Source organism: Anas acuta, chromosome 3, assembly GCF_963932015.1.
Source record: "Anas acuta chromosome 3, bAnaAcu1.1, whole genome shotgun sequence".
Lineage (NCBI taxonomy): Eukaryota > Metazoa > Chordata > Aves > Anseriformes > Anatidae > Anas > Anas acuta.
This window is the reverse complement of record NC_088981.1, coordinates 108,675,699-108,702,081: the sequence shown is the minus strand read 5'-3', so window position 1 is coordinate 108,702,081 and position 26,383 is coordinate 108,675,699. Positions and strand designations below refer to the sequence as shown.

General features: G+C 47.5%; 2 protein-coding genes across 3 annotated transcripts in view; one reads left to right on the top strand and one right to left on the bottom strand.

The window, feature by feature from the left end:
* The window catches only part of LDAH (lipid droplet associated hydrolase), a 116,932-nt gene extending 107,892 nt beyond the window's left edge, over positions 1 to 9,040 (top strand). For both annotated transcript variants that reach the window (XM_068678709.1, XM_068678708.1), the window contains one exon: positions 5,812 to 9,040. In XM_068678709.1, the coding sequence (XP_068534810.1) occupies positions 5,812 to 6,003 (192 nt within the window). In that variant the 3' untranslated portion in view covers positions 6,004 to 9,040. The remainder of the gene's footprint in view (positions 1 to 5,811) is intronic.
* A 3,866-nt stretch (positions 9,041 to 12,906) lies between these two features.
* GDF7 (growth differentiation factor 7) lies at positions 12,907 to 21,670 on the bottom strand. The gene is made up of 2 exons (XM_068678707.1): positions 21,185 to 21,670; positions 12,907 to 18,985 (listed from the first exon to the last, which is right to left on the bottom strand). The coding sequence occupies exons 1-2, from the start codon at positions 21,528 to 21,530 to the stop codon at positions 18,060 to 18,062; spliced, it is 1,272 nt and encodes a 423-aa protein (XP_068534808.1). The 5' UTR covers positions 21,531 to 21,670; the 3' UTR covers positions 12,907 to 18,059.
* Between the last annotated feature and the right edge of the window lie 4,713 nt (positions 21,671 to 26,383).

The following is a 26,383-nucleotide window of genomic DNA, read 5'->3' as shown; positions in this document are numbered from 1 at the left end:
TGCCGTCAGTTTATATCCACAGAGACCAGTCCTTCGCTCTTTGCCATCAGCTGGAGTGGTGCCTGCCCAAGTAATAAGATCCTAAAGTTGTTATAATGTGTACTGAATTCCAGAGAGATAGAGGAAACTCAATTAATATTTTTTAACTTTTTGGATTTGTTTTTCAGTGTTGACCTATGATGGCCACAGAAGAGGCATAAAAGAAATCTCTCTGTAATTTATACTTCTGTGAACTGTCATACTTACTAAAACAAGTGCCAATGGAGTCAACTGCAGGAAATCTTTATTATTTTCTTAGAAACTCTTTAAAATGTAAACATCCTGTTGATACGAATCTCAGATTCTTCTGATGTTTACTTAGCAGCTGCCGTCATTGTGCAGTGTCTGAATACACATACCATATTACATGGTACACAAGCTGACAGAGCCACATTCTGACTTGTGTTTTATTTTACAGAAGCTAAGACTGAAAACAGCTCTTAGCAATTTAATTGTAAAGCAGCTTAGGAGAACATTGATATTTTAAAACTATTGAAACTTGGAAATGACCTATTTAAAATGCCCTGTTGCAATGGCAATGATAACCCTCATCCCCTTTACTCTGCCCCCATAATCAGATACTGAAAATGTAGGTACTAGGTACTCATAGCAAACAGGGTGTTGCATCAGGGATCATATAAAGACGTTGTTGTGTTCACTCGTAACTGCTATTTGCCTTCTAAATCTGGAATACCTGGAAGTCTCAGCATTCAGTATTGCAAAAGGATAAAAACAATCTTCTCACCGCAATGGCAGAAAAGTTAAAAAGTACAGATATTGAAAACTTCAAGCGCAGAAGAAAAATAGAAATAAACTTCTATTTATTGTTTTGTAAATCTGATTATTTTTAAGTTAGTCTCATTATTTTGGGGGCCTGACTCACCATTTTTGAATGCTTAGGTTGGCAGCAGTTTTTCATTGCTGGTACAGTGGTTGTGCTGACTCAGGACGTCTTTACAGCCATGCACAGTCCACAGGAAAATATGTACTTTACAGATCCATGCAAATCATATACTGCACGCCAGTGTTTCCTACCGTTAATGAAGATTCCATGTGCCTCTGGTTACACATGGTTCGTTAATTATGTCTGCCCCTGTGCTGTAGTAGCAAAACTACTGGTTTAAAAATGAAGATGAGATTCTGGATGCTTTTGTTTAAATAAGTTTAAAATAAATATCCCTTAATACATTAGGAAAATAAGTAACATCCTAACATCTGTTTTGTGGCTGTATATGGTGTAGGCAAAGAACAGGGATGTTTTGTCATTCAGAGGGAGACCCCCAGTGCCACAAATGACATTTTAGTACTGTAGACTTTCATAGGTCCTTTACTGCACTCTGTATTGATGAAAATTTCCACCTTACTTACAATCCTGCTTTTAGATTTTATAGAATAATTTGGAAACCATTTGGAAAACAATTCTGAATTCTGTTGGCAGTTTCTAACTAAGAAACATGCATGTTTAAGTTTTAGATTTGGAGGCATACTCAAATAGATACACAGAATGCACACGCCAACATCTGCACACAAAATAAGCTGACAAAATAACTCCAGCATCAAATAAAGCTCCCCAGCAATACCTGTTGTAAGGGTTATAACGTGCCCTAACTTTCATTCCATTTATGACATGAGTGGCTATCCTGCCTTGATTGTTCATTTTTTGCTTCAGTCCAAAAGGTTCTACAAGGTCTGTGAGGCTCAGGGAAAAAAATACATTGTTTGCTTATGATAAAAATTCTTGGCTTGGAGAAGGAAGCTATTCATTCCACTCAGAGGAGATATGGGCTGAGCCAGCATGTAGAGAACTAGTGAGTGAGAGGTAAATAGAAATAAGGAGGGGGAGGCAGGATGAAATCAAAGGCTCCGTTTGTTCCATCAGAGGTAGGCTTCTAGTGCTGTATGAGATAGTGGATTCATGCTACCCATGCAAGACTGACGTAAGATATACAGGAGCTTTCTGTAGCTACAGTGGAGGCCAAATGGGCTACTCTAATGTATCTGTCTTAAGTTGTATGAAATATTTATGTATGTGCATCTGAATCATGTTTTATGAGTTTACTGGTAGGAATCTAGACGTGCAGTAGGCAGTAGAGGTGCAGATGACCCCATTAGAGTCAATAGAGATCTACAGAAGAAGCCAAGGTGGAATTTGTCTGCCTTAAACACAGACATTTGGTTTAATTTGGGGCACTATAGAATATCTCCATGGGGCCTCCAGCTGCTTTTCCAGAAAATTGTGGGTCTCCTATAAAATCTATGTCATGCCTGCTAGTCTCATGCAGAACCTGTAGCTATCTGGAGCATCTCAAATGGTAGCAGATACCTACACTTCAGCAACTGAGTTCTGCCCTTCCTGAAGTGCTATTTCACCCACTTCACAGTAGCCATCTCCTGTTCCAGCTGAATAGCTTTCTACGTACGCGCCAATATTGAGTAAATCTTAACAGGTTCTGGTGGGGTATTGATGCATAGTACATGTGTAAACACCACAAGAGTTATATGCATTTAAATGTTTCTGTGTTGAATTGAACCCAGGCCTGGCACTAGGGAACAACTGGTGGATTGAGAGAAGTTTGAGGGGTAGGGCTGGGAATAGAGGTTCTAAACTGAAAAAAAAAAAAATGTGGAGAATTGCATGGGGAGAAATTGAGACTCAGAATGGGATAAAGAGACCAGAAGGCTATAATTTGGTTTTCCAGGGCAAGAAATTGGGACTAGAATAAAAAAGCAGAAGTGATAGAAATTGGAAATGACTAGGTAAGGAGGATAGAGCTAAAACAATGCACTGGAGATGGTAGAGCAGTCCTGAGGCCAGAAAGGTTGGACAGGACAAGATAGAAGAAGTGGTATTTGGAAAGACTGGACAAAAGACTCAGCAATGTAGTTGGTAAATCAGTATGTAGTTGGTAAACATACTGATCTTTTCTGCTTGGAGTGGAACCTAAGTTTCTGAAGTCTTACTGTTCCTGTTCCTAGCAGGTGCCTTTGGCTACGTTTGCCTTAAAATCAGGAGCAGCACAACAGGGGAGAATTTGCAAAGCAAAACAGTAGGTGGTGAGGACCTGATGTCCCCAGTGTATGTGTCTCAGAGGGTTATCACTTTAACCAACAGTTGCCTGTTCCCATGGACTGAATGCCCATTAGTGACTGGAGCTCAGTGGATGTGGTCCTGAAAAGCATACTTTGACTTAATTTTGGTTGAAAGAATAATGCTATGCATAGAGAAAAAACAGTTCCTAGATGTTTCAGACTACACGTTCAAATTGATGTAATTTGACATGAATCTCTGTGCTCCCCATCTGCAAAATGGAGATAAATGTGGTCACTAAGGTGTTGCAGAAATAAATTAATAAATGTGAGCATGCATATACTCTAGTGGTGTGTGCCAGAGGAATGCACATAAGAAAATAAATTCTGACTGTAAACCATGAAATATGTAGTAAATAAATCCTAAGACCACACACAGAATATAAAAAGAAAAATACTATCAAATAGCAGCTCATCAACTGAATGTCATCCTGTCAGTGGATTGAATGAGTCAAGGATCCGTTGGATCAGGCAATGAAGGATTAAACCGTAATGCAAATATACCAGAGGCAGGCTAAGAATGCGCATAAATCTTTTGTTTAGTCATTTCCAAATCTGTGAGTTCTCAAGTTTACAACCCTACCTGGAGAATAGCCCATTTCGCAGTTCATGCAGACTAAGCCAAGTACTTTATCCACCTTTGTAAATGTAAATGACTTTTCTTCTATTTTTTTCTAAATAATCATGTGATGAGACTCTAGGACTTTAGGACTACTCCATCAAAATACCTAATGATTTCAAGAAGTACTTCACTAAACTGGAATTGCTCCATTTCTTTTCTTAACAGTTTCAAAATCATTAGTTCTGTATCTGTTGGTAACGGAGCCCAGGGTCAAACATAATTTGGTCAGATGTTTGGTTTTCAGAAGAATTGAATGCACTTCACCATTTTCAACTGGCTTTTTTGGAGAATTTTTGCTGATGTGACTTACTATGATTTATGAGTAGTCACCGCTGAAGGCACGATCAAAGGAAAATTTCTGCTAAAGCAAAAAAACATACCTTGTTTCCAGCAATTACTTAGTGACAAAATTAATGTTTGTTGACATGGTTTATGTTCTGTGCACATATGCTTGGAAGTATAACTTGGGGTAATGTCTATGTAACCGAGGTATTGTATTTTGGATACAGTCAGTGGTCAGTAATATCCAAGATTTGGGTAAGCTTCAATAAGAGAAAAGCAAGTAAGACAAAAACTTGTAACATTTTGTGAAATGCAGTCTGGGCTCTTAGCCCATCTCTACCCCAGTGGGCCAGTAGGGTGCACATATTTATACTTCACATGGCTACAAAAATGATGGAATTGAAGATTTTTGTGATTAAAAGAAAACGTCTTGTCCCCTAAATTATATAAGCATGGCTCAATTACTCACTGAAGTACAGAAATGAAATATGAAGCAAATGAGAGTAATGGAATTAGGCCGAGCTCTGTGTGTGATATGTAGAGCAATCAACATCCTTCTCATACCTGTATTTGAATATTTTAATATAAAGAAACCTTATAATTAATCTTGTTCCTGTATAGTTTTAAATCCGTAGATTTTTACTTTCTCCTAGAGAACCACTCTCCCTTGAATTACTTTATAGAAATGAAAAACATAGCTATAGCATACAAAGGTGAATATGGGGGAAAATGATTACTTGGGAAAGAGATACAGACAGCGTTTCTAAGAGAGAGAAAAGGTGTTTTATTGAATGTGACATTAACCTGGTATTTGTGACTTCTGTGTTTGAGTGGGCCCAGTAGCACTGGCCTCATGTATGTCTTTGACCAAAGTTAGTAGGGTGAGTTCAACACAAAATAGTCTTTGTTAGAATTTTACTTCCACATTGCAATCTAAATGAAAATTGCTTATTGATCTCAAGAAAGTGCCTGTGCTCTACATGTGCTGCACTTCAGCATGTGCTTCTACATGTGCTGCGATTCTCCAAGCAAAAAAAGTTTTGATTCTGAGAATGATCCAGATGATCTTTAGAGGTCCCTTCTAATCCACACCGTTCTATGATTCTATGATAATTATTATAATGGCATGACTGAATGATTCACCTCTAGTTTACATCTAACACCAAGGGTAGGAAAATAGATGTTCCTTCACCCCCAACCAGGCAGGTGCTTTGAAACCACATCTAACTGATGCCATTAAGAAAAAGTTACTCATTAAATGTGGAGGAACCTCCTGCTTTCTCTTATTTTATACCCAGAAGAAAAAAAAAAAAGGGAAAAAAAAATTGTACTTAGCTCACTTAGGTAAGACATAGCCTCAATATTGTTATTTGAGTAAAAAACTAGAAAGCTATTATAGAAAATATAACTAGTAGATAGTGGAAATATAACAGCTTGCCTAGATAGGCGTGAATGCCATGGACAACCAGGTGTTTTGGTCCACAATAATAAGTCTCTTGAGACACCTAGACTTTTGTCAGCAGACCTCTGTTTTCAGAGGTAAGCCCAGAGATAAGACACAGTCTTACAGATGAGAAAGCAAAGTTACAGAGTATTTAATTGGTTTCCTTGTAATTGCAGACTTGGAAATAACCAAGAACTACCATTTTGTTATTCATCATAGCATATGTTGAGTCATGAAGCATCCCTTATTTCCAAATAATCCAATGTTCTTGTCTTGGATATTGCTTGCCTCATCAGGAACTTTTCAAATTAATAATTTGATATGCTTTAATTTCTAGCTGATTTTTTACTACGGAACTGGAGACAGCTGGTGTCCACAGAACTACTACGATGAGATCAAAATGGATTTTCCAGACGGGGACATTCGACTTTGTGAGAAAGGCCTCCGCCACGCCTTTGTGCTGGATGCCAGCAAGGAGATGGCTGCCATGATTACAGACTGGTTACGGGATGATTTGACCAAATTATAAGCACTGATTCACTGATCAACAAGAAAACAATACAATTATTTTGTGAACGTGTGATTTTTTGTGAGAGAGTCTGTCCTATTTTTTGTTTGTTTATTATAGATTATGGCTTGTTTTCTACTGAGATGTTTTAGAGAAAGTTAAAGAGAGGCTGGCTGGTCCAAAGTATAGTTTTCTCAATTTAATGGTGATGTACCTTCATCCTGTGTCTTCAGAGCTCTGCAGGACTTGGAAAAGTGTGGAATATTTATTGTCTTCTAGCACTCTAGACAACATTGATACTAGGCCCATTGACTACAGGTGCACCTGTGTTACCACCATCTCAATTTCTTGCTGAGGAACTGTTGAGGCCATATTTGGGGCAGCTCAGTTGGTCTGATTTAGAAAGAAATATCAGGCTACTCTGTATGGATAAAAATCCCCCTATGGCAATCAGTCCTGGTGTGCTATGAAAAGCCTGGGCCCTCTCCACCTGACTCATCTGTCTGTGCAGCCCTGGCACATGAGTAATGGACACCAGAACTGCCCAAGGCCTCTAACATCTCCTTCAGGTCTGGTGGGGCTGGTGGACAGTCCAAGGTCAGGACAAGTTCAGGCTTTGTACAAGGGAGCTGGAGCTCTGAAGATGAGGTGAAGACAAGGTCCTCCAAGTATCAGAAGGGGTTTAGTCCCAAGACTCCATAAATATTAAGCGTAACATAAGGCAGGTGAGGCTGCTCAGCTAGGGAACATATTTAAAGCCCTTGTTTCATTTTCTCAATTGACTGTAGAGAGGGTGAAGGACCCAGGTCAGAAGTGCCAGTATTACAAGGTGAAATTGATTTCAAAATCCATATATTACTACTTGTAAGTGCCCAAGCTCTCTGAGCTATCATTCTTCTAATGAAGTCCCTGGGAACAGTGTTTGCTTATCAGCTGTAAAGAATTAAATCAGTTTTGATGCTTGCCTAAATTACAGTTCTTTGCTCTAAGGACTGAAGTACGGCATTTTCTGCCAAGCCACAAATTAGGTAAGTCCACCATGAGAAAACAGCCATTCTGCTGTGATTGCACCCATGGAAGTGCATGAAATGTTAGTATTTATAACGCAGTCCTGGCTATAGTGCATTACTGATAAGTGCACTGTTTCTCACATTTTTCATCCCTCTCCTTTACAGACAGGGAAAAAAAAAAAAAATCCTACCACTTGTGATAATACAAGAAATTGCAACCTAAAGCTAGAAACGAAAACAATGTAAGGGGAACGGAGCCAAGTGTAATCAGGAAAAGCTTTCTAGCTGTGAACCTGTGAAACAGGCTCCCTGTGGAGTCCATAGGGACATTTATAAATAAATAAATAAAACACTACAGCATATAGTCATGGGAAGTCCTAGCAAACAAATGAATTTAGATGATGCGTTAGGTATCTAACTTACAAGATTCATTAGTGTATTAATGTGGTACTACTGAGAATGGTGCTGGAGAACGTTCTCTGTGATGCTGAATGATTAGCTCCATACTTACCTTACACAACTATATACACACCTTCCACTTCTCTCTAGATCCCACTTAACTCTTTCACTAATACTTAAAGCAATTTATAGAATTAAGTTTCAGGATATTTTAAACCAGTTTTCAAACCTGCAGCCAGCCGGTGGATTTAAGTGACCTTTTTTGCATCGTGTGAACTGCTTTGTCTTTTGAGACCAGCCGCTGGCTTTTCGGATTACACTGCCACAAAATGAAACAGATACTGATGCTTGAGGCAGAAATGTTGAGACCCCTGTCACAACAGCATGGGGAGGAGCCAGGTGTGCTCAAAGTGAAGGGTCTGTGCCGGTGCAACTGATTCTGGTCATTGGAGAGCCCTGGGACTGTCCTTCCTACAGGGCCATAGTCAGCAAAGATCAAAACACTTCTTGTGCTCACTTTGGAAATCCACAGCTGTGCATGTCTGTGTGTCTGTCTGTGTTCAACCAGCCCCTAGATGTTGGCATGGAGTCCTGTTGGATGTCCTCGTGGCAGATGCTAAACGCATCTGTTGGCCTAGGTGCTCCCCGTGGCAGAGTGAGGGTGTGTGTGTCTGCATATGTGTGTGTGTACATACATATATCCGTATTTATACACACACATATGCACGTGTGTGTATGTTAGCGACATAGAGAACACAGTTCACTTGGTTGTTTTGGTCTACGCATTGATACGGTTAGACAAAACATTTGTTCTTTGTACGGAATCACGTAATTGAGCAAGGAATCAGCTTGTAAACGTTGAGCGGTTGTGGTAGATCTTCTGGGAACAGAAAAAATCTTGCATTAACCAAAGATGACAAGCAGCTATTAAAGCCTGGAAACTGAAGCACCTATGAGAGGCAGTTGTTTACAGTGCATTATTCGTATACTTTGTATGAGAAATTAATTTAGCAATACTTGTACTTGACTTGTGTATTCCTTTTATACGAATGCTAATCTGTTGTTATAAATCCTACTGACTGCATTAAGACCTAAACTGAGATTACTGCAGGATAATGCCTTACGATTTTCTTAAATGAATTTTCTCTAAGATTATGGAAACCATAGTGATTCAATTGCGTCCTTCCTCCTCGAAGCTCTTACCGTAAGGCTAAGATCTGAAAATTCGCTACTCTACTCATTGCATAAAAGCATGGGTCTACTTTTCACAGCCGCATTTCCTAAGAGCAGCGGATCTCACACAGTGAGAATCCAGCTCTTCTGAAGCCAGTGGTGTTCGCCAGGACCCCAGGCAAAGAGAGTCAAAAGTGCTTATGGTCCAAATGTGCCAACTCACCATAAAAACACAGTGTAATTTTGCCTATTTTAGACTACTTTAGAGTTCTTGGGAAACCTGTCACGAATGCATTGACTGTATGCAGTAGCATCTAATCTCTGTCATTCACACTTGTGCTTAATTGTCACCACGTGAGTAAACCTGCTAGCTGCGATGACTTTGACTCATGTTCGTGTTTTGCTAGATCAATACCTTTTATGACAAAGTACACAAATCCAATAACAAAAATAAAGACATTTGTTGTAAAATGTAATTTGAGTCTTCAATAACTTGTTCAATCCTAGTTCATCTTCATTATTTCATGCATGCAGAATTTACAAAAATACTTGCCAAAAAACAAATTTCATGTGCAGTTTAGACATCTAACCTCAGGGGACATCGGTGGGTGGTAGGCACCTGACAAGTTTAAGCATTTTTATCCAGAGCCACCCCAAAACAATCAGTGTTTCCTCTTGCTCCCTCCAGCTGAGTGTTAGCTGCTTTGCATGAACTATAGTGTGCAGGCTAGCAAGGTTTCAGGAAGCTTGGTGAGTGCTTTCCCTGTGTTTATGGTGAAGAATTTGGAGCTGGACTCCAAGCTAAACATCAGTTTCTTGACTCACAGGAGACAGATTGCATACATGAGCCACGACAGATGATCTCTTCTCTGCAGTTGAGGTCATTTATGTATTGATTTTACAGAAAATGGGTTTATGTGTGCATCCACTCCCCATCTCTTTCTTTGGTCTAGCTAATTGCCAACAAAGACTTTAAACAAGATGTTCAATGTTATTATTAATCAACTTACTCAAAATATTACTGGATTTGGGTAAACTTGCAAGACCCAGGAGACCCATTTTATTCTGTGTCACAGGTCACACTCAGACTCCCAACTGCAGTAAATTTCTGAGGCTCATCACTTCCAGGCAAGTGTTCTCCTCTCTGGCACTTTTACAGAGTAAGAATCCTGAGAGCTTTTATGAGTGACCAGGAACAATATACAAGCATGGATTTCTGCAACAGCTGATGGGGTTTATTACAAGCAAAAGATGGTAGCACTAATAGTACAATCCAGCTGCCAGAAGCGATCGTAGCATCACGCAGAAGTTATGAAACAGGGTAACACGCATGCTCAGATGGCACAGGCAAGGAGACATTTAATTAGAGGCTGTTTTCAACTCCTTAAGCTGATAGTAAATGAAGTAGGTTTTTCCATTCCACATATTGCAGGAACGTGCTTGCAGGAAAGCAGTTGTGTTGTGGTTTTTTACCAGTTTGCAGTAGCTAATAAAATACAGAATGTTAAGACATCTGACTCATTCTGCAGAGCAGTGCTTGCCAGCCAGTTACTTGGAGGAGATTTTTTGCCATCCCTCTTGAAGCAATTCACAATGAAAAAGGCAGTGGGGGACTGCTCCTCATTTTCCCTGTTTATGAGCATCTTGCTCAAACTCACTTTAAGCACCCACCCAGCCCCAGCTCTAAAATGCTGTGCTTCATTTATTAAGAGAAATCCATGTGTATGAAGACCAGATGTCTTGGAATTGGGGAAAAAACAGGCTTTCCCAATATCAGGACTGCTCCTTTTCCCTCACAGACACCCTTAAAATTTAAGAATCCCACTGTTCCAACCTAACTTGTTTGAAAAAGGAAAAACATTTGATTTATATTCAAATGTTTTGACATGTTAACATCATCTGCTTTCACCATGCATGGGATACTGCAAGTGATCAGTGTTTATTAAGAAGGAACCTTTATTTTCACACCCACAGAAACTCTCTTTAAGCATCCAGAGTGAAAGGGACTGCACAGCAACAGCTACAGCCTCAGTGAAGTCAATAGGATTGCACACAAGCTTAGAGAGACCCATGTGCTCAGTTGACTGAGAGTAGGGCCATGAAGACCTTCAGTATGAAGGAAAACATGGCATTAACTGTAAGACAGCTTTCTTTTATCTTCATATCCCTACTGGTTTGCATCAAAATAGGATATTCCAACACAGCAGGATTCTTGCAGAATTAGCACTTAGTGATAATGAGGATTTAGGTTTTCAATGTAACAGGAGCATGCCTATGTCATACTAAAAGTAGGCCTGGCTCACCATATTTACCCCCAGTTCATAAAGCAGTGCCCCTCTCCCCCCAAAACAAAACAAAACAAAACAAAACAAACAAACAAACAAAAAAATCCCTCTCTGGGCTAATTTATCTAATCTATCTGATCTAAATACAGGGGTACCAGATCTCCCTCTTGAGGTCCTGGCAGGCACCCACTTTATCTCTCTCTCTCTCTCTCTCTCTCTCTCTCTCTCTTTCTCTATCTATCTATCTCTCTCTCTATCTATCTATCACTAAATAAGGACAATTGCTTTAGGGTTAAGTCAGTAGATGCCCGAGTCAGATTATATCCTCATTTAGCATTTTTTTCCACCATGTGTAGAAGTGACCCTGGACATCTTACCTGTCTCTGCTGTGCCTCTGATTTCTCTCAGATATGGATTAACCACGGCAATGCTTGGATTTTATAGTATATCTGAGGAATAAGTAGTTTATTTTGTAAACCACATGATTAGTCTGAAGTCCTATTAGATTTTGTTGAAGACCTGACTGGATTCCTGTGAATAATCATTCAGTCCCACCCTTACAAATTTTGTTGAAAATAACTCAATTCTTTCCTGTAAAACTGCACATGCAGCAGGCAGGCACCGTGGTAACCTGTCTTCCCCCCCACACCTAACCAGAGAACTTGTGCTACATGTACATTTACAGACAATGTGACTGCAAATGGGTATGTGAGGGTACCTGAAGAATGGCTCGTGCTTGGTATGTCACCTCAGGTGCTCCAAGATAAGAAATCACCATGCCTGTCTCCAGCTGTACCATGTGCTTGTGTGTGTGCTTAAGATGAAAGGTCAGACTAGAAAATACCAGTATTGTGTATGGTGGAGATGTATTGGAGGCAGTCTTAACCCTACCACATTCATCTGCTGTCCCCAGGTCACTTTGGTGATGACCATTGCAGGAACCATGCTACATCAGCTCACCCAGCCTGAAACTTCTCTTGTTGCAACTATGCAATCCTAGTGAAAGCAACTAAGATAAAGGTCATATAGCTATTTGCAGCCCCACCTAGAATGTGTTTCACATAAAGACAACCTAATCTTACAGATTCCCTGCCTTCTGCATGCCCCATAACTTTTAAAGTTCACCTTCTATGAATGCAAAAGGGTTTCATGAGCCAGTGGGCTTTATTAAGCTATTAAAAATAAAAAAATAAAATGCTTTGAAAGAGTGAGAAAGGGAATCAGGAGAATGAGAAGAAAAAAAAATAATAATTAAAAATATATTAAAAGCAATATCTAATAAAAAATAAAAAAGTAATAGTGATATACAGTCTAATCTCTAGAATACTAACCATACGTACAACATGTATCAATGATACCTAACAGGAATGAAACTACTAGGCCTGATCTGGGGGAAAAGAATTCCCCACTATATTTTCCAAGTATATTTTCATTTCCTAAGTTTTGAAATCCAAAATGTCTTCCTCATTTCCTAATGGGGTATTTTCACCAGATGCAAACAGACTGGGCTTGTCACACCCCCCCTTTGGAAGGCCTTGCCCTGGGCTCCCTCTGCAGTGACTGCCAGGCTCTGGGCTCCTGCAGAGGCAGAGTCTTGTGTTCAGGTCAAACCTATCAGGAAAGCTTTGCATGGTCATAAACATAATGTGAGAAGGGGAGATTGCTCCAACTGTCGTATTTACCCCTTAAATTTTGTGTTTCTGAGCCTCTAGAGCTTCCTGTTAAGTCAATGGTGAGCACCATGCTTGGCTGGTTGGAGCTGGGTAGCTACAGGTCAATGTAGGAGAACCGTATTCAGAAGCACAGGAAAGAAAAGGGACGTACCGTTTGATGACAAATCCATTGAAAACACTCACTGTTCTTCCACTTTTTCCCTTTGAAAAACACCTGAACTTGCCAGGGAAGGCAGTGTAAAATGAATGGCTTTTTCGTATTTGTCTTTTATAACCCAGCTAGCCCAGAAAGTCAATATGACTTATGAAGGATGCTCTGAAATGAACCATTTGGTTTTGATACACAGGCAAAAGTTGTCAAAAGAAAAACTCTTGCAGGATCTATTTATCAATAAAATATTTAATAAACTTATCTGTACAAAATATTAAAAAGGTTATTGAAGAGTATACAAGAATACTTATTTAACAAATATATACTGCTATATAATATATTCAAGAAAATATAGATTGCTGTTTACAGTTCATTTACAATCCAATATGTACAATCTATTTAAATTTTAGAATACATACAAACAATGCATTTACACCATCACTTACAGAACTATCTTCTTTAGAGATATTTCACACACTCAAACCTGGAAAAGCTGAACAAATACATGGATAGTTTAGAGGCACACACAGGGATACAAGTATTGCTTCAAAAAATTAACTACTAGAGATACGGCTATTGGAAACTTGAGTCCTTTTTCATTTATTGATATTTTCCTTTCTATTCAAAGGAAAGAAGACATAAATAAAACCATGACTGACCAGCAGAGAGGCTCATTTTGTCAAAAGAGCTCCAGATAGTCTTGATTAGACTTCAGAAAAAGAACAGGCACTGATAGGCTATGTGGTAATTTGGCAAACTGGATATACAAGCACGACTGACATTGCCCCGGGCTGCATCTAAGCTGGGGAGCACTGAGAACAGAGCAGGTCCTCCCTGCACAGAAATGCCTTCAGTTCTTGGGAGCAGCACCTTCACTTTGCCAGCGAGGAGCAGGAGCGTGACACGAGGCCAGTGACTTCAGGGGGCAAGGCTGGATCAAAGCCCCGAACCACGGCTAAGGTTTAAGGGCTTGATTTTCAGAGGCACAGCACTTCAGAAACTCAGACCTTTCGTTTGGGGCACTAGTTACATCCCACAGGTTAACCTGCTCACGTGGGGTGAATATAACCAGTGTGGTCACCCCCTCCCTGCCCAAGGAAAGTCTCGGGTGACCACAGCCAAAGTGACCACATCACTTCAGCACCTCTTCAGTGACTACAGCCTGGTGTCTCCATGAGCAACCATTCCTTGTGCTGCCCTGTGGAAATCCTTTAATGCCCCACTGCTACCAGCGCTACAGGCGCAAGCCCTCGGCCTAAGGACCAGCAGGGAGCGAGGCAGCCCTGAGCTCGGCCTCTTTTCCCCCGTTCCTCTCCTCTCTGTCCTTGAACGTAGGGCTGAGGAAGCAGAAAAACTTCTTCATGGAGGAACACCATGGAGAATGCTGCCATCTCTCCTGTGACTGAGACCAAAGCCAGCACCACAGCACTCAGTGAGGCCGGGCCTTGCCCAGTGTATTGTTCCTGTTATTCCTTCACTAGTGGAGAGCTGGGTGACACCAGTGAAGGTTCATAACACAGCAAAGTGGAAAGTTTCCACTGGGAAAAGCACTTGAATGTCTGACTCAGCACGAGCAAGTCCTCTCCTCCCACTACCTTTGACCCCACCAGGCCTGTGGCCCTGCAGGCCCATGCTCATGGACACAGATGGTGCCTGCAGCTCCCTCAGCCTTGCGTTCCTCACTTCACTCCACAACCCTGTGCTCCCCCCATCCTGAAAACCCAAAATACAAACACAAGTATCAAAACTGAAAAACGAGCTCACAAAATGTCAGACTGAATGCTGGAGTGGCGATGAAAGGAAAAAAAAATGAAAAGAAAAAAAAAAAAAAAAAAGAAGAGCAGAACCTGCTGAAAAACGGCCAGGTTTCATCTGGGGCCATTTCTGGGAATAGATCAAGCTTTGGTTTAGGACGTTTAATAGTAACGTACTTGAAAATACTTTGCTGCCTAATGCTTCCTGCTCTATTCCACTCATCCTAAAGTTAAACATGGGTGCATCAGCCTCTTGTGCTTTTCCCCCATGGTGTAAACCGGGCTCCTCTCCAGTACAGCCAGTTCAGGAGGGCTGCTCTGATACCAGTACCAGTAGAAGGGAAAGCAGGACCTACGTCTGTCCTGAGGTGCAAGGCTGTAAAATATCCTTCTAGATGTAGGGCAGGGTCCTTGGTTAGTGTTTTCTACCAGCAAGAGTTCCAAATTCTGTTTGGTTTATGTTTGTTTGTTTGTTTTTAAAGGTCCAGGACACTTGATGATACAGCATAACTGAGTTTCAGAGAGAGCTTTGCATTTCCACGTACACAGCAATGAACTGTGTTATGAATAAAGAGCCTTAAAAGAGTGAGGACACATGGTTTTGTCGTGGAAGACAAAAAACAGCTTACAACAAAACCCAGTGTTAGATGCACCAGCCTGGCGCACCACCTCACTCTTACCAGAGATCGGTTTGAAGACAGGAGGGGTAGAAAAACGCTCACCCCACGTGCTGCGGTTACACGGGAGCCAGCAAGGTGACCACCACTAAAAAAACACTTCAAGGTTTGTGGGATAGGGGCCTAAAACTGCCAACAGGAGAAGTGGCTGCTTGCTTTGCAAAGGGAGTGTGACCAATAAATCACCGCAGACCTTCCCAGCTTTCCCCAGCAGTGAGAGCTGTGCAGTCAAGATGTGAGTTAAAATCCAGATGGTGCAAACGCACACAGAGCTGGCTGGCACTCAGGTTTGAGCAGAAGGCAGGCTCAGGTCTGCTCTTTATCTAAAGTGGTACGTTGCCAGTCTTTTCCTCTTGGGTACACCAAGCATCAGCAAACTGCCAAGGAGGACCTTGTTGCTCCATCTGCCAGTGCTGACCAGAAACACGGCTGCTGGCATTGGTGCAGCAATGCCAGGGCAAAGCTACAAACATCCATTGCTGTGCCAGAGGATATTCATCTCCCTTCTACACCTGGTTTGAGCAGGATGCAAAAAGCGTAGGGGTGTTATTTTAAGAGAATTAAAAAGCAATTACTCCTTTAAAAAAAAAAAAAATGGAAAAGGAAAATGGCAAAATCAGCATTTCCTGGGAAACCTTTTTAGGCCAGAAGTCACCATGGGCACTCAGGCAGTTAAACTGGGCACAAAACATCTAGCTTCTGCCTGTCCCTGCTTTGAGACCTCACCAGGCTTAAGCAGAGGCTCTGGTTTTATAGACCTCAACGAGCCTAAGGCAAGGCATATGCACCAGGCTTGGTCCGACCATGCACACTTCCCCAGATCCCAGCTCAGTGCTTTCAAATCATTTTTGGGTCACTCTGCAACTTTCCCTGCTCCTAAGCCATCACCACCCCATGCAAGTGGTGGATCCCAGTGAACGCGGGTACACAGTTCTTTACAAATGCCTGATATTTCTAGCCTCACTGTAATTACATCCTGCAGATAAAAATGGTGCTGAAGGTCAGACAAATCCTCCAGGAGAATATATTCTGCATGGAATTGGTTGTTGTCTTTTTTTTTTTTTTCCTGGAAAGGTTGTATAAATACTGCAGATCGGGAACCTATAATTACCCATTCAAATCACTCTGAGCCTACTGAATTCACCTCTGTCCATGCTCAGCCTCTCGTCTCCTATTTATAATGCTTACATGTGCTCGAAAATCAGCTCGGGCAGGAGGCGACTAATCAGAAATACAGTTTTACTGGATGGTTTTGATGGCTTTCCCCCTTGAAAGTAAGCCCCCAGCAGGACCTGGCCTTACCTATCCCAACGCAGAGGTCTTTTCCAAAACAACAACGTGCCTAATTTAGATAGAGCTGATTGATTCCTGCACGGACAAAACTACAGACAGCATCACCATCAGTAGTGGCCTCTGCACTCTCCCCAAAACCTCCCTGTTCTCATTTATTTCAGTGGTGCAGGCTGTGAACCTGCAGTGACCAAGCCACAGATTTTCTCTCCAGGGTGCTGCTGTGCCCTCGGACACAGCTCCCCGTCCTGCAGGCCGGGGGCTGAGGCTCACAGCAGCCACCAGCCCGTGGAGCTGCCAGGAGCTGTGTGTATACATGTGTGTATGTGTATGTATGTATATATATCTTGCCTGGTTTTGAACTGCCCACAAACCTCCACCGCAAATATCTGGAGGAAAGGCAAGGGAGTAAAAGAAACAAAAACATGAAAAATAATTAAAAAACAAAAAAGTTTCAACAGTGAGAAAACCAACAGGGATTGAAAAACGTGGTACAGGGGAAGCTCGGTGACTGTGCACGCCGTGGTGCCAGCCTCCTCCTGCTGTGATTTCTGCTGGCCACCAACACTGAGCCCGGGATGAGACCCGCCAGCCCTCCCCAACCCTTCCTTGCCACAGAGGGTGACCATAGTGGGAAAAAACAAAACAGAAACACAACAGCAAGAAAAGCTGCTGGCACGGCCATGCTCCTTGAGATGCTCCTGAGATGGAGGATGAGGAGCTTGACAGGAAAAAAAAAAAAAAATTTCAGCAGGGATTTTTCTCCCCCAAAGCAAACTCCTGTAGCTAGCGATCACCGATATTTATAAGGCAAGAGCTTGACCACCGGCAAAAATACAAATCATCCAAAGCAAAACCTGTGCAAACCCATCCCTGACCTACGCCAACCCAGCCACGATGCTGAAGCTCAGTACCAAACACCACCAAGGCAGAGCAGAGCCCTCACGGCTTCCCACAGCTCCTTGCTGATGCCAGGTTCTCTGGTTTGAAGGCATGATTTACGCTCAGCTCCAGAGCTGCTAAAATGCTGCAGCCCTCTTAGCACAGCCCAGAGCACCCTGCTCTACCCAGCTCAGCTGTTTGCGAGTTAAAAGTCTCTTTTTTGGCAGATCCAGGCTCCCTTAGGGGAGTGGGGAGAGGCAGGGAGGGATGGAGCTCGCTGTAAAACTGGTGCCAGAGGAAGGTGGGGTGGAGCCTGGCCTTTTTATAGCCAGATTATTTGGAAAAATAAGAACCCAAGCTAAATGACTCTTCCCTGGGGAACCTGGGGCTTTGCTTCTCCCCAGATACACCGAAGATGTGTCCTTTTACACTCCAAAAAGAGAGCTCCCACTGCCCCTGCACCCCACTGCCACGGCCGGAGGGTGATGCTGACCCGATGCTCCGTCCCTCCCACCTTCCTCCGCCAAGGCAATTTGGCAGAAAACCCCAAAGCTTTGAGAAAGAAGCTGTCTGCAGGGAGGGTCTCCCCATTCCTCCCAGGCTTATGGCCAGGGCAGCCCCGGGAAGGGCAGGGGGCTCTTAGCTTGGCTTTTGGGAAGGCACACACCAGGATGTGTATGTATATATATATATATTTTATATATATATATATATATATTTCTATTTATATATATAAAATGGGGCTGCCAGGCGGGGCGGGGAGGGGGAGAGCTGCAGAAATTGCTACCTGCAGCCGCACGTCTCCACGACCATGTCCTCGTACTGCTTGTAAACCACGTTGTTCCCGGAGTCTATGTAGAGGATGCTGATGGGGCTGAGCTTGGAGGGCACGCAGCAGCTCGGGGGGGTGGACTCCGGGTCCATGGAGTTCATCAGGGTCTGGATGATGGCGTGGTTGGTGGGCTCCAGGTGGGAGCGCAGGGGGAAGTCGCACACCCCCTCGCAGTGGTACGCCTCGTAATCCAGGGGGGCGATGATCCAGTCGTCCCAGCCCAGCTCCTTGAAGTTCACGTGCAGGGGCTTCCTGCTGCAGCGGGTCTTGGCCTTCTTCCCGTGGCCTCTGCCCCCGGCGCGGCCGGCGACGGCGGCGGTCCTCCTCTTCCTCCGCTTGGGGTACACCTCCCGGCCCGGATCAGGGGGCTCCAGGAATGGGGGGCTGCCCAGAGCCTTGATCTTATCCCGGATCTCCTTGAAGAGGTTCTCCTTCCTCTGGGTGCGGGAGAAGGCCACGAGCAGGGCTCGCTCATGGGGCTGCGGCCGGGGCTTGCTGAAGCCCAGCTGCCGGGGGGGCAGGAGCCTCCCCGACTGATCCGACACGATCCTCAGCAGGAAGCACAGCAGCTTGCCCGATGGAGACCTCTCCCTGCGGCCCCGCAGCGCTTCCCAGACGTCAAACACCTCCCATCTGGAGGAGCCCGCGTCCAAAACGTCTGCAGCCCTGGAGTCCAGCAGCCGGGGCTCCTCGCCGTCGCGGCTGGGGCAGGTGGAGAGGAGGAGGTGGTGGAAGGTGCCTTCGGGGGACAGGGCCAAGCTGCGGTTTTCGGGGAGGGCGCGCAGGACCCGCAGCTCCGCGCCCGTCACCTCTTCTGCCTCAGGCAGGCTGGAGATGTCAAAGAGGTACCGCTGCTCGGGGGTGGACAGGGAGGCATCTGGAAGAGATAAAACAAACAAACCAAAAAAAAAAAAAGAAAAGAAGAAGAAATATAAAAACCCAGCCAGATGAAGCCAAGCTCTTGCTGCAGAGGCACAAGGAGCAAACAGGGGAGAAGGCACGCTGAGCATCCCAGCGGGGAGGGACGCAGCAGTGTGTCCTAGCAGGGCCACCCGGGCTGGAGGTGGTGGCAACAAAACGGGGAGGAGAAGGCGGGGAGGGAGGGAGGGAAGGAGGGAGGGAGAAATGGAAGCGGCTCCCTGTGTCCCGAGGTGTCCTATGCCTCCTCCTGAGCATTTCAGTGCCCCCAGCTGTGGGGCACATCACCGTCCTGCACCTGTTTTGGCACGGAAAGCCCCCTCCAACATGCACAGCACAGTCCCCAGTGCCCTGGTTGTCACCGAGTGCTCCTGCCCTTTGTCCCCCCTCCAGCCATGCCAAGGAAAATGCTGCAAAAAAATCTCCTTTTCCCTCACAGGCAAGGTAGGGTGCAACCGTCAGGGATGCTGCTTCAGAGTGTCTGACACGGGAGCTGAAAGTGAGCCCTGCCTGCATTTGTCACTATTTTTAGTGGGTCCAAAGCCCAAACACAGCCTCGCGCAGTTTCTGGTACTGATTAAATACACTAGGTGTGAATTTAAAAAAAAAGAAGAAGAAGAAACGGTGGCAGAGGGGAAGATGAATGAGTTGTGGGAGGCTTGGTGTTTTGTTTTCTCCTCTCTAACCTGACCAGGGTGTGCAGCAAACGCTGCTGCTGAGCCTCAGCTCCAGTTACCCCAACCTCTACCCTCAAAGCCTGATGCCCCTGCTCCACAGCTCGCACCGTGTGGGAAATAGTTTTCTCCCCGTCATTTATTATTACTATTTTCTTTTAAAGCACATCTAAAATTCCTGCGAGGCCAGATAAGGAGATCCCTTTCAAGACTGCATCTGGTTTCGTTTTGCGCTGCAGCTCGCAGGGCACTGCCCTCCCTCCCCCCGGAGCATCTTCCCCCAGTGTCCCCTCGGTCCCTGGCCGCTCACTGGATTTGGGGGGGGAGTAGGGGGGTGAAGGGGGGCTGCTTTCCCCTTTGGCTTTTCATTGCATTTCGATCTGGGGGCTTTGATTTAATGTTTGGGGTTTTTCCCCCACGAAAACTTCGTCGGGAGGATGTGATGGGTACGCGGGCACATAAAAAAATCCGTCGTTAAGCGCGCCTGTGCGTCTCTTCGATGCTTAGCGTTAGATCCGGGGGTGTGAAGGGGGGAAAAAGGGGGGAGAAGGGGAAAGGGACCGCGAGGCAGAGCCCCCCGAGCGGCCGCACTCCGTCCCCGTCCCCAAAATCCCTGCACCGCAGCCCCAGCGGCATCCCCGGCGCCACCCTCGCTGCCTGAGCATCCCTACCCGCTGCGGGCCGGTCCTCGCTCTTCCCCAGCCCCAACCCCGTCCACGACCCCGTTCGCCACCCCCTGCATCCCCCCACAGCCTTTTTCGGAGCCCGATCCCCGCGCACGGCCCCGTTCCCCATTAAAACACGGCGGAAGGGGCATCCCGCACCGCGCACAGCCCCGTGCGCGCCCCGACGGGAGGGACCCCGCTCCCCGACAAACCCCATCCCACCGCACGGCCCCGTACCCGAAACGGGGGATCCCGCTCCCAAAAGATCTCCATCCCACTGCGGTGACCGCATCCCACTCCCCAAGGAGCCTCATCCTGCTGCGGAGACCCCATCCCGGTCCCCAACGAGCCCTATTCCATTGCGCAGCTCCCATCCCGCTCCCTAACGACCCTCATCCCACTGCGGAGATCCCAGCCCGGTCCCAAAAGAGCCCTATCCCATCGAGCAGCTCCCAGCCCGGTCCCCAACGAGCTTCATCCCATTGTGCAGACCCCATCCTGGTCCTCAAGGAGCCTTATTCCATTGCGGAGACCTCATCCCGGTCCCCAGCGAGCCTCATCCCACTGCGGAGATCCCATCCCGGTCCCCAACGAGCCCTATCCCGTTGCGCAGACCCCATCCCTGTCCCCAGCGAGCCTCATCCCACTGCGGAGATCCCATCCCGGACCCCAGCGACCCCCATCCCATTGCGCAGCCCCCACCCCGCTCCCCACCGCTCCCCATCCCGCGGCACATCCCCCTTCCCCCCTTTCCCCCCCTCCAAACCCCATCCCGCCGCGCACCCCCCCGGCTCCCCACGGCCACCCCCCGGCTCTCACCGCTGCGCCCCCGCTCCGCGAAGCCCGTCACCGTGGCGGGGGGGCGGCCGGCGCCCCGGCGAGCGGCCAGGCGCTGGTAGAGAGCCACCATGTAGTGGTGGGGCACCACGGTGCCGTTGCGCGGCGGAGGAGAAGAAGAAGAAGAGGAGGAGGAGGAGGAGGAGGAGGAGGAGGAGACGGAGGAGGAGGAAGAGGAGGAGGAGGAGGAGGAGGAGGAAGGCGCGGCCGCCGAGGGTCGCGGGGGGGACGCCGCCGGCTGGCCGAGCACGGCGGCTGCCTCCAGCCCCCGGCGGAGGCGGCAGGCTCCGAGGAGGCAGAGGCAGAGGGCGGCGGCGGGGAGGCGCATGGCGGCGGCCGGGGCGCTCGGCGCGGTGCTGCTGCCGCCGCCGCTCCCCGCCGCCTTTTGAGCATCGTCCTTCGCCCCGGCGCCGCCGCCGCCGCCGCCGCCGCCGCCTTCGCCGCCGCCGTCGCCGCCGCCGCCGTCGCCTCCCGCCCGCGGCGCCCCCTGCCGGCAGCGCGGCCCCGCCCGGGCACCGCCCCCGCCCCAAATCCTCCACCCCCCTCTCGCCCCAAATCCTCCTGCCCCCCCCTTCTCCAAATCCTCCGCCCCCCCTCCTTTTTTTTTTCCTTTTTTTTATTTTTTTATCTCTTTTCTTCTGCCCCCCCCCCCCCTCCCCCGGTCTGTCTTTGTCCGCAGGTGAGCCCCCCCCTCCCCCGGTCACTATATGGGGTAGGGGGAGTCGCTAAGTGCTCGGAGGGGTTATGGGGAGATAAAGGTGAAGCCTGGTTTGGGATGGGTGAGAAAATGGGGTTTGTATGTCACGGGGGAGCCCCTAAGCGTGTTGGTGGAGGGGGGAACGGAACGGAGGTGGGACCCGCATGGTGCAGGGTGAGAGTGATTTGGGGTGGGGGCACCTTGTTGTGGGGAGGGGACACCTGCAGCATTTGCTTCGGGGGGCAGACCTTGGTGCCAGGCTGGAGGGGGCACCCCCACCTTCCCCTCCATCATTTGGGCAGGGAAACCCCTCAACCCTAACCCCAACCCCAACCCCAATACCTACCCTAACCCCAACCCCAATCCAATTCCAATCCCAACCCCAACCCCAACCCTAACCCTGACCCTAACACTAACCCCAACCCTAACCCTAACCCCAACCCTAACCCCTACCAATCCCAACCCCAACCCCAAACCCCAACCCCAATCCCCCAGCACTTTGGGGCTGGGGGTTTCACCCCACACCGCAGAGGACTCAGACCCCAGCCAGGGACCCGGGCACCGGTGGCCCCGGGGACCCTCTGCCCGCCCCGGGACACGGAGCCCACAGCAAAACAAAGCCGGGCCAGGCTGCGGGCTGATGTTTTCCCTCACACGGAGGGTTTCCTTGGTAAAATTCAGATGTTTCCTTGGGTCTCGATTAAAATAACAATGTGGGGTATTTACTAGGATGTTATTTCAAGTCTCTTAAGTCCCTGGTTATGTCTGTTGCGATTTCTCCGCAAATACAAAAACAAGCGCTGTGATGATTTATTGGAAGGAATGCAGGTGTTTCGCCAACACAAACACGGCATTTTTCCTCTCCCCCCCCCCCCAAACAATCGCTTCTCACGAGCGTTGTCACTCCGGCCTCTCTCATTTCTTTCGGCTGGGGTTTTACAGGTGCTTTGGTCGCGGGATCAGCAGCGGGTTTCTAATGCCAACCAGCGGATTTGCTCCGTCCATGCACGTAGCGGGGAGCAGCCGCCGCAGCTCCCAGGACAACGTCCCGGTTTGCACGCCCTGCACACTTGCACGGTCTTTGCTCGTGGTTTGCACACCCGACACGGCTTGCACAACGCTTGCACAGCATTTGCCTGGCTTGAATGGTGTTTGCATGACTTTTGCACGGCTTCTGCACACTTCATTGCACACTGCATCCAATTTGCACAATCGTCACCACTTGTCTGGCAATTTGTGACCGCCAGGAGCCCTCACCTGGCTGGGGCAGGAGGCAGAGGAAGGGCAGGCTGAAGCATTCACTGCCTGTTTTTCTCCTGCTTTTCTCCCCTTGTTAAATCCCATCCCCAAAACATGAAGGTGGAAAAGCCCCATTCTGTCCCACACCTCCCATTCCTAACCCTAACCCTTCCCCACCTCCACCAGTGGCCCCATAGCCATGGACCATGCCCCACATGGGGGCTCCCACTCCCTGGGTGTGTTCAGGGAAAGTGTCAGGGTCGAGTAAAAGGCTCAGGGGAAGGATGGAAAGATGTGAGAGGAAAGACTGCCAAGCTTTAGAAAACACAGGCAAGTCCATCAGGGTTTCTTGCAATGGCTTCTGGAGCCTTCTGCCTGGATTCCTCTCATCCAGACCGTTTCATGGGCAGTGGTAAAAGGGGTTAAAATAATGTCTGTCATTCATGAGGAACCCCCAGCCCCTCCAAAATCAAGGGGATTGGAACCATCACCACATTTTCCCCATCTATTGTTTAAAAAAATAAAATTCTCTTAACTCAATGGACTTTTCTCTGACTTTTCTCTTTCCCCCGAGGCTTTTTCAGCCCCGGGCCAGCACCTCTGCTCAGCACCAGCTCCCCCATGTACTGCTGGGTTCCCACCACCAGATCCCATCCGAAGGCACAAACACAGGCACCAGACACACACACAGCCCCAAGTGACACGCACGTGGGCACACAGAGCCCAAGGAGCAAATCCTGCCCCGCTGTGCATCCCCCAGCCCATCCTCTCTGCCATCCAGGTGCATGAGCATTGATCTTCCCATCTGATCTCCATCACAGCTTCTTCTAAACCCTTTTGGGCTTGAATCTGCACCAACCCATCCCAGATGCAGGAGGTCCCCGAAGTGCCCTGGTCCCACACGGTACAGCCCCAGCTCCTGCCCCAGCCCTTCCCCGCTCCCCCCTCTCTCTGCCGTGCATGATTTCACCCTGGCAAAGGGCCACCTCCTACCAGCCCCCTTCCAAAACCAAATTAGCACGCTGCTGCAGCAGCAGAAATTGGAGAGGAAAGGCTGGAGTTTTATTTTACAACTCAATTAGCAAGTTTATGCAGAAAAAACACCCATATAACCACGGGAGATTCGACGTCCGCTTGACTCCACTGGCAGAGACCCGCTCCTCCCGGGGGCGCTGCCATTGCCACAGCCACTGCGACGTTCCTTGGCCCACAGTGGCCCTCTACCAAGGTGGTGAGGCTGGCTCCAGCCCTGCTTCCTTGCTCCACCCCTCCTTTGCTCTTACGAATCCTCCCGGTAACTCCAGCACGGACTGAAAAACACAGCCCTGAGATGTCCCGCTGCACTATTTGCAACATTAAATGAACCAGAACCCAAGGGGAAGATAAAGAGACACATTTTCCTCGCTTTTTTTCCCCAAGAACCTATCCCTAATAACACAAAACCAAGGTTTGTGTGCCAGCAAGAGGTCCTACATCTCGCCATGGTCTCTCCCATCCTTACCCAGACACTGTCTGGGTTTTTGGGTGGAAGGGGCGCTCCTGCTTGCCTCCCCTAGTCTCCCATGGTGGACAGGGAGCCATTGCATATGAAGCAGATCCCCCAGTTTGCTTCTGTGCCATGGGGCTGAGTTCTTGCTGGTATGAACCCTTCCTGCACCCCTTTTTGGGGACTGGCACAGGCACAGGGGAGCTACCCTGCAGGTGCTCCTCACCAGAGGGAAGAGGGAGATAGTTGGTTGAACCAGGAGGGCAAACACCCCACCAGCTCTGGAAGGTGACTTCTCAGAGGAGGAGACAGACAAAAGACATCCTTGAGGACTAACCATGAACCTGGTGGCACAGCCACAGAGCCCTGTGTCACCTTTCCTGTCATTGGCACTGTCTGACAGAACAAAAACAAACAGCAGTGACAAAATTCCTCCGCGCCTCGCAGCCGGAGGTGTTCGTGGCTGCTTCCACCAGCCAAGCTCAGCAGGGCTCCACCAAATTTTCAAGTCTTGAGCAAGTTTCCAGCAGCCACAGTACTGATGCTTGTGGTTATTTGGAAGAATATGTCTTCATGTAGGGACCGCGCAAGAAACCTCTTGTGGCTTCACTTGAGAAATGTCTTATAATGAGAAGGCTGCAAGCGCCGGCAGGGCCAGCTCAGCAGGTAGCCAAGAGTCAGCATCATTTGCTTTCCAAATCTCCTCGCAAGTCTTTCCAAAACTTACAGAAACTGAAGCCAAGCTGATTTATTTATTTATTTATTTTATTGTTTCTGATTGTCTGCACAGTGATGGGCAGGGAAGATAAGAAAATCAAGGTATGAAGTCAATGCGTGTAACATCAGATGGATTCAAAACCCCATGGGGCTGCTTTCCTTCAGGCCCACAGACCTCATATCACTGTGATCTGGATGGGCAAAGCCATGCTTTTGCCATCTAGCACTTTCTACTTGCATGCTGTGCTGTAGGTAAGGGACAGGAAACGTGGAAATGCCAGGCTGAGAGCTCAGCCCTACTGGAAAAGAAACCCTCTGTGGATTAGGCTTGTTGGGTCACAGGTACAGAGGTAGCCCGGGCTGGCATGTGGCTGGGACTCACCTCGCTTCATCTGGGCTTTTTTCTTGGTCTAATTATTCACCTTCCTCCCATTTATAGCTGCTGGTGGGAGAGCGAGACCTCCAGACGTGGTTCCTACAGCGTTAGCAGAGGAGCCCAGCCGAGGGAGCTGCCACAGAGCTTTTGCTCTTCCTGCACAGAGCCACCCCTGCTGCCTCCCCATCCCCACCTGCCGCCTGTGAGGTGCCACCAGGAGAAATGCTCTCCTGCAGCCAGAGGGTATCAGCTGGTCCCAAAGGGGAGGCTGGTCTGGAAGAGGGCATGGCACTCGGCACCAAGGGAGTGTAAGAAAGCACCATACACAGCCCTAAGCGCTGCTTAGGAGAGGTGCCTCCCCCCTGAAAGACCCCACGGGACAAACCGAGGAGCTCAGAAAGCTCCTTGCTACCACCACACCATCGCCTGAGCCTCCCGAGCAGAGCAGAGGAGGAGAACCCCTCCCAGAGGACCATCCCCGCGCATCCCACGGAGCTGGGGCTTGCTACGGAGGGACCGGAGCAGGGGGAAAGCTCCGGACTGGCAGTGAGGGACATCTCCCGGGGCAGGAGCACCACCTCCCGGCCAAGGGATTTATAGCAGCGAGCCGTGCTGGAGCCCAGACGAGCCCAGATCACAGAGTCAGAGAATCATTAGGGTTGGAAG

Coding starts and splice junctions, on each gene's coding strand:
- GDF7 (XM_068678707.1), bottom strand. CDS start 21,530: ATGCGCCTCCCCGCCGCCGCCCTCTGCCTCTGCCTCCTCGGAGCCTGC. Junction 18,986..21,184: donor CGCGGAGCGGGGGCGCAGCG/GTGAGAGCCGGG, acceptor TATCTCTTCCAG/ATGCCTCCCTGTCCACCCCC.